This window comes from Melopsittacus undulatus, chromosome 4, assembly GCF_012275295.1.
Source record: "Melopsittacus undulatus isolate bMelUnd1 chromosome 4, bMelUnd1.mat.Z, whole genome shotgun sequence".
NCBI lineage: Eukaryota > Metazoa > Chordata > Aves > Psittaciformes > Psittaculidae > Melopsittacus > Melopsittacus undulatus.
In genome coordinates, this window is record NC_047530.1 from 4,184,400 (window position 1) to 4,204,661 (window position 20,262).

General features: G+C 43.3%; 1 protein-coding gene across 1 annotated transcript in view; it reads left to right on the forward strand.

Annotated features, from left to right (window-relative positions):
* HSD17B12 (hydroxysteroid 17-beta dehydrogenase 12) overlaps positions 1-20,262 on the forward strand; it is a 91,969-nt gene that overhangs the window by 43,267 nt on the left and 28,440 nt on the right. Inside the window, 3 exon segments of the mRNA XM_034062334.1 lie at positions 9,944-10,054; positions 14,893-14,957; positions 15,973-16,017. Of these exon segments, the coding sequence (XP_033918225.1) occupies positions 9,944-10,054; positions 14,893-14,957; positions 15,973-16,017 (221 nt within the window).

Here is a 20,262-nt window from a genome sequence, read left to right on the forward strand (position 1 = left end):
CTGCCCCAGCCCAGCTCTCTCAGCCTGTCTTCATAAGGGAGAGGTGCTCCAGCCCTCACAGCATCTTTGTGATGCTCCTGTGGAGCTGCTTCTGTGGTTTGTTTTTGCCCCCTTACTCCCTGTCTTTTATCATCTTCTCTTGCGTTTTCTCAGCCTAACTTTGTTTGGATTAACTTGAAGAAACTGAGCAGAATCCTTAGGGAGAAATACATGACGGAGGCCCTGAAAGCTCCAGGATGCAGTCCTAGGATGAGTTCACCTTTTAGGATAATTTCTGCAGGTAACTAGTGACATCCCTGCAAAAGGACTTTGTTTATAGATCAGCTGTCAGCATACAGCAGAACAGACCATATTGTCATAGTTGATTTGAAGGATGAAACCAGCTTAAGGACGTTTAGCAATTGGTGTCGTGGGTTACACATAGCAGTAAGTGATCTGGCAAGTTCTTAGCAGAAGGTGCTATTTCACACCTAGCAAGACCGAGTTAGCCTCTTCCAGAAATCATTGGAAGCTTGCTTGCTGTGAACCTCACTGCCAGAGTGCTTCTGTGCAGTATTTGTTGTGTTAATCGTGTGTAAACCACGTGAAGACCAGGAGAAGGAATGTGTAAAGGTGTTTTAAATGTGAATTAGGTGCTTTGACTTTTCTTTTGTGAATACAGCAGAAGTATCCTTTTCCACACCTGGCTTACTATGTATATTGTGTCTATAGGTTTAGGGCTACCTTTGGCACCTAATAGTGTCTTAAGTGTTAATGTTTTACACCCTAGCTAACTGGATCAGTGGGGCAGAGGACTTACTCAGTATTGGAACCCAGAGTGAAGAACCAGGAATCAGTCATCCTTGCAGACATCCAGGGTCACTGCATCTGCCTGACAGTTGTTGGCTGGGGGAATAGGTTGCATTTGCCTTAATACACAGGAATTTACTGCTTTTCTTTGCTGCCCAGAGAAGCTGTGGCTGCCCCATCCCTGGCAGTGTTCAAGGTCAGGTTGGACACAGGAACTTGAAGCAACCTGCTCCAGTGAAAGGTGTCCCTGCCCACAGCAAGGGGTTGGAATTTGATGACCTTTAAGGTCCCCTCCAACCCAAAACGATCCAGGATTCTGTTTATAACATAAACTCTGGTGGATGCTGAAACCAGGAGCCCTTGTGCTAGTCCCTGGGCCATTAAACACCTTCTGTTAACACAAAAGCTGCAATATATTGCTTATCACTTGGAGTGTAATATAAACTGAATATTACATGGGAAAATGAGCGCTGGGTTGTTTTCACTGAGTGAAAGTCTGTTTTGCAAATCTGGTTTAAAGCAATTGGTGGAAGCTGTATTGCTGAGAGACTTAAAATTGGGCCTTTTAGGAGGCTCTACAGGGAGCAGTCTCTGGCACGAGGACTGGATGATACAGACAGCGCTGTCCTTCTACAGCTTCATTCTGTGACTGTGTATTTTAGTCTCTTGTCGCTTTTTTAGCAGGTTGAGTTCCATTACAGCAAACCCTTTTTATCTGTCGAAGCTCTCAAAATCCCCAATGGACGGCTCTGCTGAGGAAATTGTGATAATCGCTTTTATGGTTTCTTCAGGAATACGTTGTGGTGAGGCAAATAACGTTAGTTAGAAGCTCCTCATACAGAGAACAATCTCAGTTGCTCTGCTTTCCAGAACAAATTATTTAGGGGCAAAAAAAATGCATGATGATGATGAAAAATGAACCATTGTAAAGATGGTGTAGCCAATAGATACAAGTGCACTTGCTGTGTAACTCCTTGAGGATGAGCAACACTTCCAATGCTGAATTGGGTCCTGGACTACTTTGTGCATTAGATCTGGACTCATAAAGAGTGTTCTTCCTTAGTAGCACTGTGAAGGACCCTGAAAACTGTGCTTTTAAGTGTCTTTTGACTGCAGTAAATGCTTATCTGTGGATGCTGAATGCAGATGAAATTACAGGGGACATAAAAAATGATGCTGAATTAGCCTAGAAGCTCATTTTACTTGTTAAATTTGTTTTCATCAATCTAGAGATGTTTTGATGCTCCCTTTAGAGTAAGGGCACGATGTTTTTGTTAATCCATGCTATGATCCGTTTCAGTCTCTGCAAGTGACTTAAATTCCTCTTAAGGAATTCTGGTCATTCTGAAACTAACTCTGTTGAACTTAAATCTGGGAAAAAATAATGAAGGAAAAAGTTAGTGTTTTCTAATTACTGTTCTAATAATGGTAAACCTGGAGATTTTAGACTTCTATTTGTAAATAGTGATGAATAGCTCATGTTTACATGTATGTACATAGTGTGTGCATTGTCACAGTCAAGCAATACTAATAACATGAGGAAAACTAAATCATAGTATCATAGAATCATAGAATAGTTAGGGTTGGAAAAGACCCTAAGATTATCCAATTCCAACCCCCCTGCCATGGGCAGGGAAACCTCACACTAAACCATGGCACTCAAGGCTCTGTCCAACCTGGCCTTGAACACTGCCAGGGATGGAGCATTCACAGCTTCCCTGGGCAACCCATTCCAGTGCCTCAGCACCCTCACAGTAAAGAACTTCTTCCTTATATCCAATCTAAACTTCCCCTTTAAACTTCCCCTAACAGGTTTTAAGTTTCAACCCGTTACCCCTTGTCCTATCACTACAGTCCCTAATGAAGAGTCCATCCACAGCATCTCCATAGTCCCCCTTCAGACACTGGAAGGCTGCTCTGAGGTCTCCATGCAGCCCTCTCTTCTCCAGGCTGAACAGCCCCAACTCTCTCATCCTATCTCATACCCCTACTCTGATTTGACTGGTAATAAATTAAGCTGATTTCCCCAAGTTGAGCCTGTTTGCCCATGATGGTAACTGTTGAGTGATCTCCCCCAGTCCTTATCTCAACCCACACAAGCCTTTCGTTATATTTTCTCTCCCCTGTCCAGTTCAGGAATGGCCACCTAGCATCCAGCCAAAATCAACCCACCGCACATGTCCAAGAGGTCATGTTACATGATACTGGAAATAGTCTATATGCCCTTCTTAAAATGAGTCAGTAAATTGAAATAGCTTTCTTCATGCTGTGTAAAAACCAGTACCACCAATGAATACCAGAAAAAGCCTTGGAGGGGGTTGAAAATAGTGTCAGGAAAAGAGGCATGGAATGGGAGCTTGAGATGCTGCCTGTCACACAGTACTAACTTTTCCACTTCTCAAATGGCACTTCTCTCTGAAACATCTTGGGATTGCATCCTGTCACACTCTTTATCCAGCTCAGCCTCATTGGATATATGGAGGTAGTGATGAGCAAAACCACACAAGGGCAAAACAATGCCCTTCATAAGCAGGACTTGTGACTGTCCTCAAGGCCAGGTTGGATGGGGCTTGGAGCAAGCTGCTCTAATGGAAGGTGTCCCTGCCCATGTCAGCGGGTTGGAACGGGATGAGCTTTAAGGTCCCTTCCAACCCAAACCATTCCATAGTTCTATGGCATTTGGAAGTACTGCAGTGACTTGACTGTGCAGCCCCCCTGGCTATCAGCCTCTGCAGCTGGTTTTACAGCCTGCTTGATTTTGTGTGTGTGGGGTTTTACTTATCTTTGTAGTTAGGACAGGCTCAATTTAGGAGTTCTCACAATGTTGAGCATAGTATTTGGGTGAACGGGCTTATTGATTGATCCTGCATGTTGCTAAGAGCATTCTGACTTGGTGCATGTATCTTAGCAGCTGTGATATATTTTGATGTTAATTGGAGTCAGGGAGGAGCAAATGGAGGCAAGTATTAATAAAGTGTGTTTTCTTCCTATATTTTATAGTAACAGAACTGCTAATACACATTAAAAACTTAAGTGATGCCTGTGGCTCAAGGGGTTTTGGGCTTTCACTTAGAGATCCGTCTTCTGCTGTGTTGTCTTTGAGAAGTGAGGAATTGGCTTGTGTATGTGTGTATATTGAAACTTAAAGCTGTTTAACAGAGCTGTAGCACTTTCAGTAAGGTCTGGCATTTTTGCCCATTCTATACTTTTATGTAATTAGGTGTTTAGAATATTCATTATTCTTAAGGAAGCTGTAGCTATGAAATTACATGTGCAACCAGTGCAGTGTGAAGGGAGTTCCGCTGGCAGTGTTGCATGTGGAGTTGAATAAAAGGGATCTGAACCTCTTTGTTAGTGCCTGATCAAACATGCATACATATTTGCTTTTAGAACTGTGTTGGAATGTAGCAAGTTCTGTTCGACTGGATGCAGGCATTCCATTATGCTATACACACTGCTAGAGTATAGCATTTCTACCCCAAGACTTCTTTTGCCAGGTACAAACAGAGCTTTCTTTTAGCTACAATTTACTGCAAGTTTTGTTATTCCTTAGGTTACCAGTGCTCTGCTTCAGAGTTTTATAGGAGTGTCTGTAAGTGATGGATCATAGTTAAAATCCCACTGTTTCCTGTTGCTGCGTATCTGCTCATCTTCTCATGGGGTGTCTGCTGTGCAGCATCCCCCTGGATCGAAGTTCAGCGCTGACCCTCTATCTTCTGTGCTGCTTTTCAGGCCTTGGTCTTTCTTGTTTTCTCTATCACAGAAATGAGACACAAGAGTCATCATATGGGACAAGCTACACAAATGGCCATTACGTTGTCTATGGACTCAGTAACTGAAACAACATACAGAAGAGTCCAGAGCTTTTCCTCTCGATCATCTTTCCTGTGCTATTGGGATCTGATTCCTGAAGAACAGTGCAGGTTGTCCAGTTTCTGCTCTTTTTGCTCATAAGTGTCCATACACTCCTCTTGTATTCCTGTATTTCCCTGTGACTGATGGGGGGGTTGCATCTTGTTTTATGTGTCTTTCTCAGTATCTTGGACTTCATTGAGTAACTTAGAACTGTAACTAACAGTTGGTCTCTATTCTGCTGAAAGGCAAAGCTCATTCCTTGCATTCTTATGTCCCTACAAAATGATCAGAAAAAGCTAGCACTTGTTACACCCAGCTGACTTTAATCTGCTTCTATATGATGAATAATATCACTGTGTTGTAACAGTCTGCTACTACCAGTCTGAAAGTACTGTATGGGTTCCATCCATACATGACACTTGCTGTGCTGCTTCTGTGAACTCTGAAAGTCCCAAATTGGATACACTCCCAAAATGGATGTCTCTCCCTTAAGAAACCCCAAAGGTTTTGTAGATCTATCTGTAGCCACTCTGTGGTCTTAAATTCTTCTTCATCTCTGCCCTGCATAGGTGCAGTACTAAAAAGCAGGAGGTTTTCATGCTTTGCTTTCATCTCTCAGCTTCTAACCCTTTATTCAAAGGTTACAAATTCTCTTTCTGGAGACTGGGTACTGAGTTAGGGTGAGTTTTGCTGCTGCAGTGGCACTGGAGAGATGACATCTTTATTTGTGTTGAATCTCCTTACTTAAAGCCATATTTCCCCTCATGTAGGATGAGGCATGGCGAGCTATCTCCAGCTATCCTGAAGCTAAAAACCAAGTGAGGCTTCTTTTAAGTTTTCACAAGCAGTTGCTTTATACTGCATCACTGTGTTGGTGATATTGATATGAGGCTTTGAATATAAAGCCATGAGATGCTTCAGTTCTAGCAACAGGTTTTTAATGGACTTTCCCTGAGCTTGAGGTAACAGTTCCCGGTATCTGCTTACAATGTGAGCATCCTATCCTGCACTTCTCTCTTGCTCCTAGTTGGTTGTATATATGATCTACCTCTCTGTCTCAGTTCTCTAGTGCCTCAGTTGTGCTTGCTCCATGACTACCTGCTTGCTGAAGTACATGGCTTCCAGCCCTACCAGTCTGTCTTCCTTGCGTATTACTCCCTTCTTTCCCCTCTCCAGTGCAGCATCATCATTTACTTGTGATGTTACTGGCTGCAAGCTAACTTCATTTGGCATCTGGAGGTACTTTTTCCATCCTAAGGTAGAACTGGGGTTCTTCTCTGGGTCTCTTAGGTTTAACATGCTCTTTAGCAGCCTTTGTTTTCCCGCATTTGTAAGTAAAAGCTAACGTCACATCTGTGTAAGAGTAGATACTCTTTTCCTGTGAGCTCCTGATTACTTAAATCATGTATGACTACACGAGTATCCTTTTAATAAGCATCCTGAACTTGACACATCAGTTATTCTTTACCACCTACGCAAAAAGTGGCACTTTTTTCAGTTATATTATGTTCCCTTTCTAATGCATTGTTTTTATACTGCTTTTGTTTGCATGACAACTGTTTTTATATAGGTGTTGGTCCGGGGCTTGCCTACGCCTCTGCAGTCTGACTGTGTTCATGGGTTGCTATCTGGACATCTGTACTATTCTGCTCTGTGACCAGGATGACTCTGGTTTGTTCATCCTTCCCACAGATGCTTTGTGGAGGCTTTGTTCGTGGTCAGCAAACTATTTGTCAAATGATGGTGTGGTTGCACAAGATCATTTCTGCTTTTATTAGATCACCAGGGTACTGTTGTGCATAGTTGGTCTCTTGCTAAGTGACCAGAAGTCATACAGAGCCTGTCAAAGAAGTGGTAAATGCTCCATCCCTAGCAGTGTTCTAGGCCAGGTAGGATGGAGTCTTGGGTGACATGGTCTAGTGTGAGGTGTCCCTGCCCATGGTTGCCATGGGTTGGAACTGGATGATGTTAAGGTCCTTTCCAACCCAAACCATTCTATGGTTCTATGACATGTGCAAGTTTAGATTAAAACTTATTTTTAGGGTCAATATTGAGCTCACCTGGTATTTTTAGTAAATGAGATGATCAAAACGCTGATGTGTCACAGTTGAGAAATGTGAAGGTCAGCTGAACCTCCTTTCTTATCCTTGAGACCTTATGGGTAGGTGATGACTGATTGCTGCACAGCTATAGATGACGTTGTGGTGTAATACTCAGTCCTCACAACTGTTGGTGACAGGGTGGCGTACTATTTGATCCCCACAACTATTGATCAAGTGCTGGTGTAATATTCAGTCCCCTGCTAAGCAGCATTTGAAGTACCAGTTCCACTTTATAATATATCATGAAGAATGCTGGACACTGGCAGACAACATCAGCTCTTTCAGATCTTTTAGCTGCTGACTGCAAAAGTTGGCTCAAAACATATCTTAGGCTCTCTGTGACTGTCAGGTACCTCCTGGTCTTCGAGCTGAAAGCTCCATTGAGGAGTTGTAGGTTTTCCCTTCTTGGACAGCAGGAGCCCAGTCACTGCTAGGTGTCCTGGGTTAGGACATAGCCTGCTTGCTTCCTTCCCCATTACACTGTATCTCAGAGTCTTTTGGGAAGATAAAACAAGGATGCATGCTACACTGTCTTCTAGCCTATCTGCCTGAGAACGTTTTAATCCTTAAGAGCAAGGAAATTCTGTTTTCCATTGTTTATACAGTGCAGATCACATCTCTGCACCTTGTACTGACTACTAGGTTGACCTTATGCAGAAGCGCCTTAAGTCTTTTTGCATTGTCATTTGACATAGAACCATTTATTAGGTGTATCTGTTAGTCTGTTCTCTGATGTAGTGGAGCATCCCACCTATTGCAGCTTCTGGGACAGCACAGGGTGTGCAGAATCATAGAATGGTATGGGTTGAAAGGGACCTTAAAGATCATCTATTTCCAACACAAGATACCTGAACTCTGATGTGAAATGGGAACAAAGAGTTTGGTCAGCAGGCATCATCTGCTGGGGCAAGGCAGTCTTGCATGTTTGTAGTGAGACTGTGTCCTCTGGCCAGTAGACAGTCTTCTACACTTCATATGTTCTTAAACACTGTACTACCCGCCCTCCATCCACAAAGGGTGTTTGGTCTTTTTATAGTTGTATTGCTTAACTACCGTAAATGTAATGGCTCTTTGCTAGTTTTCTAAAGGCTCAACAAAGAGTCTTGTAGGAACAGTGATGAGAGAACTTAGGATTTAAGCTGAGAAAGTTGGGGCTGTTCAGCCTGGAGAAGAGAAGGCTGCTTGGAGACCTCAGAGCAGCCTCCAGTGTCTGAAGGGGGCCCATAAGGATGCTGGGGAGGGACTCTTTGGTAGGAACTGTAGTGATAGGACAAGGGGTAACAGGTTCAAACTGAAACAGGGGAAGTTTAGATTGGATATAAGGAAGAAGTTCTTTACTGTTAGGGTGGTGAGGCACTGGAATGGGTTGCCCAGGAAGGTTGTGAATGCTCCATCTCTGGTAGTGTTCAAGGCCAGACTGGACAGAGCCTTGGGTGATATAGTTTAGTGTGAGGTGTCCCTGCCCATGGCAGGGGATTGGAACTGGATGATCTTAAGGTCCTTTCCAACCCAAACCATCCTGTGATTCTGAGATTCCATGACTTACTAATTTTTTTCCTATTTATAATATTAGGTCTTCAGATTTTTCTTACCTCATCCTCTCAGTGTCCCTGTGGTGATTTCAGAAGGCACCAAAGACACATCGGTGACAATCCTAATGAAGAGTGGTTATAGTATAAAAGGGCCAACTGGGCAGATTCGTGATGGTGGTGTTTGTGTCCTTTAAACAACTCTCATTTCACGAAGCGTCTGAGCAGCAGTGAAGACAGCTGCAGCCCCACAAACCAGTTATAAACGGCACATATGTAGAAGATGACTTGGGCTTTGCCCGCCCGATCCACTTGCGCGTATTAGATGTGCCTCTCATGCTGCCTCTAATTCCGTGTCCTGTAAGTTCTCCAATGTGTATGCTAAATATTAGACCAGCTGTGTTCAAAAATAGACCATTCCTAACCCCCCCCAATGTTGAACTTGATTTTCTTGTGACGCGATCACAAGGCTGCTGCTGCAGTAGGGGCTTAATGCTATTTACGTCGTCATTTGACATAGCAACATGTCTCGAGGGATTTTCAAACAATGCAGCTGCTCAGGAGGGATGAAGAGGTTGAGGATGGGGAGGGGGAAAAGGAGGAGAAATAATTCCATCTGCCATTATAGGGATATGGTGCAGGGGGAGGGGAGGCAGCCAGCAAGCCAGCGAGTTCAGTGGATTCATGATTCTGCATGAATGGACGGGCAGGAGCATGGGAGTCGCAGCTTTCCCTTGAATGGGAAGGAGCATCATGGGAATCTGGCTGCTTCTAATCTGGTTTTTGTGAATGATTCTTTTCCTTTAACATGGCACTGCTTTTATGAATGGCTCTGGGGGCAAAGTGCTGTGGAATCCTTCTTGAGCTGTACACAGGTGCCTTAAGGAATTGCTAGGGCAGGAGTCAGGCGCAGCAGAAGAGGTGCTGTGATGTGAAGCTACTCTTCTGCTCTTTTGACGTCTGAGAGGATGTCGTAATGGTTTTAATTGTGTCATTAATTTAGCTTTGATGGAAGCAGAAGTGCTTTTTATATGAAGTATTTTTAATACTTGCTTTCTTCTATTTCAAACTGTAGTTGGCGACGTGTACTTTTCCTGTTCTAAGGTTGGAGATGACAGCATATCAAAACAGTTTTGGAATGTGATTAAGCTCGAAGTTCTTCTGCTCTTGTTCACCCACATGTTTCCTTTTTGATTTATGTTCAAAACACTAAATATTCAGGAAGTTTGATGGCACCAAAAGTGAGAATGGAAAGGGAGGGCAATGGAAGAGCTATTTTGCTTGGTCTGAAGCAACTCATTTGGCTTAAGATGGGGAAAGTTTCCTTGTCAAGTTGTACTTGGAAAACTCATGTATGTGCACATTCAGATTTCTGCCCCTTTGATTCTGTGCAAACCTGCGTCATTTGTTTCCTTGCCACCTTCATCATATCTTACAAACAGAATGTGCTGAATCATGTGGGAATTCATGGTCTCATCAGAAGCAGCCGAATGTCCCAAGCTTCTTGGGTCTGTTATGTTAGAACTCAAGGATTGCCATTACAGAAATGAAAATGTGTGATATTGGCTACTTAAAATGTTTTGTCAGAACATAATAATGGATATATCAATATCTGAATGGTAATTCAGCTACTTCAAACTTCAGTTTTTAACAACTTGTATTTTCTAGGAGAGAAGTACCAAGTGGAAACGAAAGTCATTGTGGCAGACTTTGGAGAGACACAAGATATTTACACTCGAATCAAAGCAGGATTGGAAGGCCTGGAGATTGGTGTTTTAGGTTTGTATCTGTGCTGTCTAAAGCTTTCATAGTGGTGTTTTGTCTTGACATGCCTACTAACTTCTTCCTGTATTGAAGTTTATGGAAACCAATCCGCAAAAGCTAATATTTGCCTGACTAAAACTGTGTTGCTGCATGCTCTGTCTGTGTTTTAGTTTCCTGTTGCTGTGCTACATGAGGTGGTGTTTGCATGTGTGCCTTTGTTCTAGGACTTGTGATGCTTATTGATTGTTTTCAGTGTGTTGTTCTGATTGCTAAAGGCTCTTAAGCTTACAACGGCATTCAGTGTGACTTGACCTAATGCTGTCTTAGAACCTAAGCAAGCTCCAGGTACTTAGATTTAGCTTAGTAGTAGAGCCCTGTGGGAGAACCATTAACTTTTAATTATAGAGCTGTTGAAATTTAATCACTGCAATATAGCATCAAGTAACTGGCTCCTGCTTCAAAAGTTTTAAGCATGTTCTGGTACATTGGTAAGCTGCAGATCCTGTTTGCTGGTAGTAGTGCAATATGCCAGTGTATGGTGTGTGATACTGCAGGAGTGTAGTGGTGGTGTGGTTGTCCTTGACAAGACAAGGTGATCCATCCAGTTACTTTGTCAGATGTGGAACTGAGGTGATTTCAAGGTGTTTGTCACAAGCTAAAGGGAGTTTAAACATAGCAGCTGTTTACCCGATTCTCTTCTAAAAAGAGGGATAAAGGCAGCTGCTTATCAGTTTTCTGGTTCTTTCTGTAGAAGCACATATACCTGTACATATCCTATATTTCTATGGCTACTCAGTGTGGGGATGAGAACCTGAGATGGTTAAATGTAAGGCTTGAGCTTTAATAAAGTCGTATAGCTCAAACATCTACTGGTGTATGTCATCATATAAAGTAATTCTCAGTACAAAACTCATTTTACTAGCTGGAAGTGTAGTAATTAGAGCTAGAAATGTTTCTTTAAGAACCATGTTTCAATCTAGGTTGATTATACACATATATACTATATGTTATACACATATATATGTTATACACATATATGCTACATGAACTTCATTGCTAATAGATAAGCCTTATCATACGATGTCTGCAAATAATGCCCAAGAAAAGAATGCATATAAAAACTCAACTTAAAAAAACAACACTAAAGGATAAAAGCCCAGAATCCTCCGTAATACTTCTGACAGATCGGAGTACATACAACTCATGACATCCAGTATTTAATTGCTCCAAAACCTCAAATCCATTTGCGTAACTGCAACTGCCAGCGATGTGTTTAATGTAAAGGGGAGTTGTGACAGCGCTGTGGATGCCTCGTTTCTTGTTTCTGAAGCAAATAAGTTCCAAAGAAACTTTGAAGATTAAAATTAACATCTGCTCTAATCCGTCCCATCAAAATCAACTCAGGGAGTGGAAGGCTTGCAGGCTGCCTGTCACGTAGCAATTGCTGCAGAACAGTCTTAACACTTAAATGTCTTGAAACACCAGCAAACCTTGTACAGTGTGATGTGCAAACCTTTTCCAGTGTGATGTGCAAACCTTTTGCAGTGTGATGTGCAAACCTTTTACAATGTGATGTGCAAACCTTTTGCGGTGTGATGTACAAACCCACACTGGAAGAGTTCTTATTTCTTAGGTTTGGTTAGGGTTATGGTGATGCCCAAGTTGTGAAAATCGGACTGTAGCCTGGCTCAAAGTGGGCACTAAAGCAGTGACAGCAATACAGATTCTGTGTGTGCTTATTACAGGAAAACAAGTGTGTTCCTCAAACAGAGCCTGGTTCTTGCTTTTATTTGCGTGAGCACCTTGACTAAAACCATGGTAAAAATAGCAACTAAATGCTCCAGAGTTGTGTATTCTCTGGCTGAGCTCCTCGGCTGTTTGTCATGCAGCAATTGCCAGTGCAGGTTTACAGAAACCTCTCTTCTAACTAATAACACAGTTTTAGTAGATCTCATGCTTAAGATCATCACTTTACATGATACGGAGGTTTCCTTGCTTTCCCCCCTATAGCTGTATGGATAGAAACCCTTTGCCAATCTGATTTTGCAACACAGATGATGGCTACTCCAGAAAGACTGTATCTTAATCTTTTTATGGCAGTTCATTCCATACTTTAATGCCTTATATTTTGAATTCTGTAGTATTTGTTGCAATCTGGAATAGAGCTTTTGCTGATCTGCATTTGTGTGAGGGAAAACATGGGTTTAAATGAGAGCAGCCGTAAGGGATGAATTCTCAGGTTCCAGTATATTTCCTTCTTTCAGGTCTCATCTGAAGCAGTAGCTATGGGGAGCACTGGTAGCACAGCCTAGTTCTTAGAGATCGATGCTTCATTATTCCTTAACCTTATACTTTGAGAGACGGGAGTCTCCACATACACAGCTTGAGATCGTGCTTCTGATTCTATAGTTGCACCGAGTCTAACTAAAGTACTTCCAGATTGAAATCCTTGTAAACTTCTTATTTGGAAGCTTCTTCTCACCCACGTAGGAAGGCTAAAAGAGTTTGCATAATGTTTTGCTGTGTGTTCAAAACAGCGTCTGTCAGTGACTTCGAACATGTGCTAGCTACAGCAATATGTTAAACAAGCAGAGGTGGGAAATCTTCCTTTTGCTGTTCCTAAATAGCTGCGATTCTCCAAAGGAGTTTGAGCTGGACCCTCTTGTTCTGCATGTTTCTGGAGGTAAAATACACCTGTACCAGCTGAAAATGAACGTATTCTAATGTTCAGTTCCAAACTGCAGCAAAGTAGGAGCCAATAGAAAGTGCTGGAGGTGGAAGGGGATAGAAGTATCTGAGACCCAGTCTGCAGTGAGGGGTGTGAATTTGGTGTGAGACTCTGTAGCATGAATCTATATTTGGAGAGAATACCCAAGGTTAGTCCCTTGTTATGCCACGTTTTCAGAGCCAAAATCCTTTCCAGAGCTTGAAAAATAGCTTATTTCAGGATGAAAAGAAAGAAAACAAATCTGGCTCCGGCAATAGCGAGATTGGATCTTCTTCCTTTTTAGAACTTTCCCCCTAAATATAGCAAACGTCTGCTGGGAATTTGCCAGCTCCCCGTTCCCCTCCTCAACTCCTGTGTTTTTAAAGGTTATCTGGAAGTTAAAGATTTCAAACACAACCATGACTAATGAACTAAAGCTTTCCATAAATAACACCCAGATCCACGCTTGAAAGAGCTGTCATCCGAGGGAATCTCTGAATGAAATCTGTGCACTTCGGAACCTCTGCTGCGTGTTTCCTGCATCCCTATTGATGCTTAAACACCTCGGAGGTTGGATGCTGAAAGGATGGCTTTTAGCACAGGTGTGGGGGCTATTGTTATATATACTTTAAAAGGCATCAGTGCCTTTTGATGGTGATTCTTGCCCTGCAGCCTCCTGCCCTGGAGGTGGACAGTGCCCATTGAGCACACGCAGCGAGCGCTTGGGGATTCTCTAGGGTGTGAGGCACTATATAAATGTAAAATGTTGCCACAGCAACCAAATGTCACACGATTCACTTGCGTAAGATGAACAACGGGTACTTGGGAAACGGAGATCCCATTTGCTGGCTTTCTTTTCCCCTTTGGTGTGTGTATGTGTGTGTCTCCATATCAATGGGCTGTGTGAAGTTTGAGGCTGCGGAGCCGCGCCGTTTGCTGTCGGCGTTAGAAGTTTCCCCCTGCTTGCGTTGGGATTTGAGCATGGGCATTGGTTTCACGTCTGAGAATGAAACCTTGCTGGGAAATCAAGAGGTTTAAGTGATTAATACATTCCCTCGGTTCATTTTGTATGCTACAAAGCGAGGGGGGGAAAGGCTTTGCAGACGTGGGGTGGCAGCAGGGAGGACAGCCGGATGCGGTGGATCTTGTGTGTAAGGAGCCCCTGACCATAGGGTGCAGCAGAGGCGGGTCCTAAACCCCTTTCAAGGCGGCCCTGGATGGACGGACCGGGGGGACCCGGGAGGAGGGAAGCGGCCGCCGCCCGGGCTCCTGCTGCCACCTTGCGGCCGCTCCGCGGTAGCGTCTTTGACTTCATCTCCATAGAGCTGGGCTGGGGCAGCCTGGGCAAGAGAAGGGTCCTGAAGGGGAGACCTGAGAGCAGCTCCAGTGCCTAAAGGGGCTGCAGGAAAGCTGGAGAGGGGCTTGGGACAAGGGCCTGTAGGGACAGGCCAAGGGGAATGGCTTGAACCTGCCAGAGGGGAGACTGAGCTGAGCTCTTAGGCAGAAGCTGTTCCCTGTGAGGGTGCTGAGGCGCTGGCACAGGGTGCCCAGAGAAGCTGTGGCTGCCCCATCCCTGTCAGTGTTCAAGGCCAGGTTGGACACAGGGGCTTGGAGCAGCTGCTCTAGTGGAAGGTGTCCCTGCCTGTGGCAGGGTTTGGAACTGGATGAGCTTTAAGGTCCCTTCCACCCAAGCCATTCATTTATCTATCAATAAAAGAGATATTAACCAGTTTCACTCAATACCCTGCCTGGCACTGACAGCTTTGCTTTGGCTGGAGGCTCCCGTTCAGCAGGGTCTCAACACTGTGCTGCAGCGATGTCTCTCTACACTCACATGTTGGGTGCTGACATTTCTAAACGAGGAATTGTTCTTCCCTTGCGCTGTGGAATGTGGTGGAGGATGGGTATGATGTGCTAGATGTGGCAGCTTTTAAACAACCAGAGAATTCACACTTACACGTTTAAAATGGCTTGTGTAGTCACTCTTATATTCTTCATGTGTGTTTTTACACTGAAGGAAACTTGGCTAAAGGAGTCAGAATGTTTTAAATGCACCATTGTAAGAGTGTTGTTTGAAAACTGTTATTCATCAAAGCCTGAGAAAGCTGAAGGCATCCCATGGATCTAATTCATTCTTTTGTTTCAGTTAACAACGTGGGAATCTCCTATGCTTATCCTGAATATTTTCTCGATCTTCCAGACCTGGACAAGGTAAATGCTTTTGTGGTACTTCGGGATGTTCTCATAGTTCGCACTAAATGCTTAACAGATATGGTGAAGGTATTCAGGTTCGGTTAAGGAAGCCACGTAACAAGGTCTTCTGATTACAGTGAAGGGTCCCAAAAGCTGAGGTTTACATAAAGCAACAAATCAGGTGATGGCAGCCTCGGGTTTTGTGTTTTTATGTGTTCTTCATTTTGTATTCCTGCTTCAGAATGATGCTCTGGGGTCAGTAGCTCAATTCCGCTCCTGTCTGTGGTGTCATCTGGCTGTTGTTCATGAGCTGCCTTAGCTGGAGCTGGGCTTCTTAAGTGACTGAAGAGAAGGGAAGCAAAGAGCTTCATGAATGGAAGCTGCATATTCCATAACACTGTTGTGAACCTTAAATATGACCATGTTAGTTTGTGGCATGGGGACAACCTTGATTGCATTGGGTACATTGGAAACTGGTTATGATTTCATTGGTGGATGGTTTTGCTTCCAAAACCCTTGTAGCTCATTGTATCTGCTGTGGGTTTGTGTTTCTTGCTTAAGTGTTGATAGGTGTATCTGGGCTTTCATTCACCTAAAAATAAGCTTCATGGTAGCAGAAAGAATAAACCCCCCAATCCTGTTTTTTTTACCTGATGAATAAACTTTAAGTCTCAAACAATATTGTGAAATGCAGCATGAAATACAGGCATTGATTTATGAACGTGTCTAAAGCATCAGAATTTATAAAGTTCCTAAATATTGCAAAAAAAGATAGAAAATACAGTGTCAGTGTGATGCATCTGCATTGTTCTTTATTAGTATGAGTCACTAATCAGAGATAAAACTTGACCAAGGGCAATTCCCAGCCTGTGCTTTGCAACTCCATCACTGTTCCCGATACTTAAGCAGGAAGGTGATGAGGAAAGGTGGATGTGTAAGCGTAATGTTTAAGTTATCCTTGCACTTGAACCTGAGAGTGTGTAAATACCAAACAGCTAAGTTGGAATAAAACCCAACCTTTGTTTTCTTGCAGACAATCGACCAAATGACCAACATTAACATCCTGTCTGTTTGTAAGGTAAGTGCCCCATCACCAACACTTGTCCTTGATGTCTTCATTCAAAACTAGTAATGAATTAACTGCACTTGTCGGGGTCAATTCCTTTTGCCTGTTGGACCACGGGTTCAGTTTTTGTCTTGGAATAACCCATAGGTTATGGCTGTCCTATGGGACTGTTCTGGTTGTGTGAAATGGAATTAGTTGCAAAGATACCCATTAGCTATTTGGAAGAACAAGGTATGCACAAAGCAACACTTAATGCTTCTTCATGCCTGTTCTAGTCCTTCTTGTAGACTGTTCCGTCTTCTCCCCCTGTATCTGTGGTTTTGGGGTGTTTCTTTCTTCACAGCACAGGTTTTTTGTACATTGCAATGAGAAGGCACTTAAATATCTCCTGCAAAATACAGGAACAGGAAGGAAAACCAAGTCCACAAAGGTGTGCATTAACTTTTGAAGTGAAGTTACCTTCCCTTTGTAACATTAAACCTGAAGTTGTTGCTGATGAGAAATCAGCCTGACTTCAGGCTAAAACATACGGCTGTTCTCTTGTTTATTAACATGAGACCCATTCAAAACCTCAGCTTTTCATCATAGTATTTCCAACTGAAAGGGCCAGAGGGAATAGCAGCTGCTTACATGACACTGGGAGTCAATTAGAGCATTATCAGTGAGTTCTGAAGAAACTCCTGGTGCTTATTGACTGTTAAGCCATCACTTTCTCTTCTTATGCATAACAAAACTTGCATTTCCATTAGATGAGGGTTAACCTTTTGCCTCAAAGTCAAAATATTAGATGTTTTAAAGCTGGTTTGAAAGATTTGACATCCCTGCAGCTGTTCTGATTAGGTCAAGTATGAAATTCACCCAGTATGGTGCATGTGGGGAGTCTAAACTGTGTGGTGTTTCTATATGAGGAGGGACAAGACCCCTTAAAACAATGCTTCTATAGGATTGTTAAAACACAGGCAAACAGTGAAAGTGCAACCATTGCAGGACTGAATGGTACTGCTAGTGTTTTAGCAGGCTCTTTGTAATGTTAACAGAGCTATCCCAGGTGTACATCTGAAGTGTTATCATGCACAGGTTAGAGATGAGTGTAATCAGGGTGCTTCTGCTGAGGTGTGCCATCTGTGCTATGCCAGTAGAGGGAGTGCACTATTCAGTGATTAAATGACGTGGGGTATCGTTCTTCCTGGGAGCATCTTGTTAGAATAGCAAAGTTATAGATGAACTACTTGAATGTGTATTTCTGAAGATAGAATAATAGTTGAGGTCTGCTTTAACTCAGCTAAAGCAGATGCAGAGATGCAGCCAGATTATATTGGTTTCCTGAATAAACTACTGCTGTATTGTGGCTTGAGTCATCATGCTTATGATCAGTGGTGGTCAACAGTTTACAGTTCATTGTCAGATTTGTCTCCTGTCAGCCTCTTCACTTTCTAATGTGGCTGTCTTCACACCTGTAAAGCCTTCAAGATCTCCTTGCTGCGTGTTAATAGTGCTTTTACTTCTCTCTGTAGACTTCTTTCTTGACCATGAGCAGCTCCGGCTACTGGGTATAACCAGAGCTTGAGCATAAGTAATTAAACAGCAGGCATGCCAGATGCTTATTGTTCTGGAGAGAGGAGCACATTAGAGATAGGTACCATCTGTAAGTCAGTTTTTCAGGAGAACCTATAGAACTAGAGAAACATGGTAGGAAAAACCCAGTTTTAGGAGAAGTCTGTATGTCCCCTAAAATTATATTCTGGGGTATAATTCTGTGGGTATTTCACTCAGTATTTATTGTTACCGTCTCTTATCCAGGTGTATGTGTGTTTAGAAAGATATTACCTGGTTAAAAACACGATGGGATGGAAGGGAGTACCACATTCTTAAGAAAGGAGATGAAGGTCTGCTGAAAAGGTAAAAGCAGAAGAGGCAGAACAGGTTTTGCTAGTGCCCATAGTACTCATTCTGCTTACAGTATCTCCAGATCCTCTTTAGAGGTGTCATGTAACCTGTCTACTGTTATATCCTGGAGCATGGCCATCTACTTCCTTGCTTTTTGGATATCCCCTGTAACCTGCACCATGTGCCATCAGCAACACCTCTGTGGGACAGCATAACTCTTCTGGCACACGTATCAAATACCTTCGCTTCGGTTCAGGCTGAAACACTCCTTAGGCTTGAAGTTGGAGAGTCAAGATAGTCAGCACAGTCTGATTCTGCAGAGGTGTTTTATTGCCACAAATGCAGGTGTTTCTGAAGGGTAATGCTCATCCCTCACCTTTTGACCCATCTCCTTTGTTAGGCAGCTCACTGGATTACCTAGGGGGATATACAGCATGTAAAAGAAGGGGTGCACTGAGAAATAAGACCCTATCTTCGCTTCATAGGATAAAATATCAACCTAGTTGATCCTGCTGTGTTTAATACTTTTCCCAGCTGTAAAGGATCTAATCCTGTGCAATTTTCCCTAATGTTTGAGAACTTGTTTCCCATCAGAGCTCTTTCCCAAATCTTACTCCACGCTGTCTACCCCATCAGGTCCTTAGGGTTGGGTTAGGTCACCCACGAACCCCATAGTGCTGCAGTTTTGGGGCTCAGTCAGTCTGGCATGAAGTGTTGTCATTCCTGCTAGCTGCCTTCAAAGCATCCTGTACACCCCTGAAGACAAGCTATGTAAAACTACATCAAGCTATGGAAAACTACATCAAACTGTGCAAAACTACATGAAGCTATGTAAAACTACATCAGACTGTGTAAAACACATTGGAAATCTCACATCTTTTACAATACTAGCCAAAAAACCTGACCAAAGACCACCTGGCCCCCTTAAACACAGTAGGTTCTTTTTAAGTTCTGTGGGAAATGTCACATTTCCATGGTGATGTGCAATGCAGGAGTTACTCCTTTCTTCATATAACATACAAAAGAGGTGCCTTGGGTCTTGTTTGTGGTATTTTCTTGGGAAGGCTTGAGACTTAATACAGCCTTACACAAGCCTTATGGTGACAGATAGATGAGGAAGAAGACAGGGTTGTATGCGAAGTTTCATGCTTCCTGTCAGAATCTCATCTCAAGCTTCTGGAGGGATTTGAAAATCAGAACTTCCCTTTAATGACTGTTAGTGGCAGGTACCATGGGTTTGTGTCATCATTGTTTGATATCCTCATCCCATTTTGAGACACAAACTGAACGTTTTTGACACTGAATAAAATACCATGTCAAAAGTCCTGGGGTTTTTCACTAACCAGTAAGTTAGACCCCAAATTGTAATTGCTCTGTGTAGTTTTCATTTATAGTCCCTCTGTATCAACTGTGTCTTCTTGTGTCAGCTCATCTTTGTATGCTACAGCCTTTGATTTAGAATCATAGAATGGTTTGGCTTGGAAAGGACCTTAAGCTCATCCAGTTCCAACCGCTGCCATGGGCAGGGACACCTCACACTAAACCATGGCACCCCAGGCTCTGTCCAACCTGGCCTTGAACACTGCCAGGGATGGAGCATTCACAACCTCCCTGGGCAACCCATTCCAGTACCTCACCAATCTCACAGTAAAGAATTTCTTCCTTATATCCAATCTAAACTTCCCCTGTTTAAGTTTGAACCCATTACTCTTTGTCCTGTCACTACAGTCCCTAATGAAGAGTCCCTCCCCAGCATCCCTGTAGGCCCCCTTCAGATACTGGAAGGCTGCTCTGAGGTCTCCATGCAGCCTTCTCTTCTCCAGGCTGAACAGCCCCAACTCTCTCAGCCTGTCTCCATACAGGAGGTGCTCCAGTCCCTGATCATCCTCGTGGCCTCCTCTGGACTTGCTCCAACAGTTCCATGTCCTTTTTATGCTGAGGACACCAGAAATGCACACAATGCTCCAGGTGAGGTCTCATGAGAGCAGAGCAGAGGGGCAGGATCACCTCCTTTGACCTGCTGGCCACATTTCTCTTGATGCAGCCTAGGATACAGTTGCTTTCTGGGCTGTAAGCACACACTGAAGCTGGCTCATGTTCATTTTCTCATCAACCAACACCCCCAAGTCCTTCTCCTTGGGCTGCTCTGAATCTCTTCTCTGCCCAGCCTGTAGCTGTGCCTGGAATTGCTCTGACCCAGGTGTAGGATCTTGCACCTTGGATAACCGAATAAACTTGATTCAATTGCTGGATTAACATCCTGAAAGCCAGAGATGCTGGACTTGGTGCCCAGTGGGAAAAAATGGGTAGGTAATGAGCACAGAGTTTAACATACTTGAGGGAGCCGTTCTTTCTCCTTCCGAAGCAGGA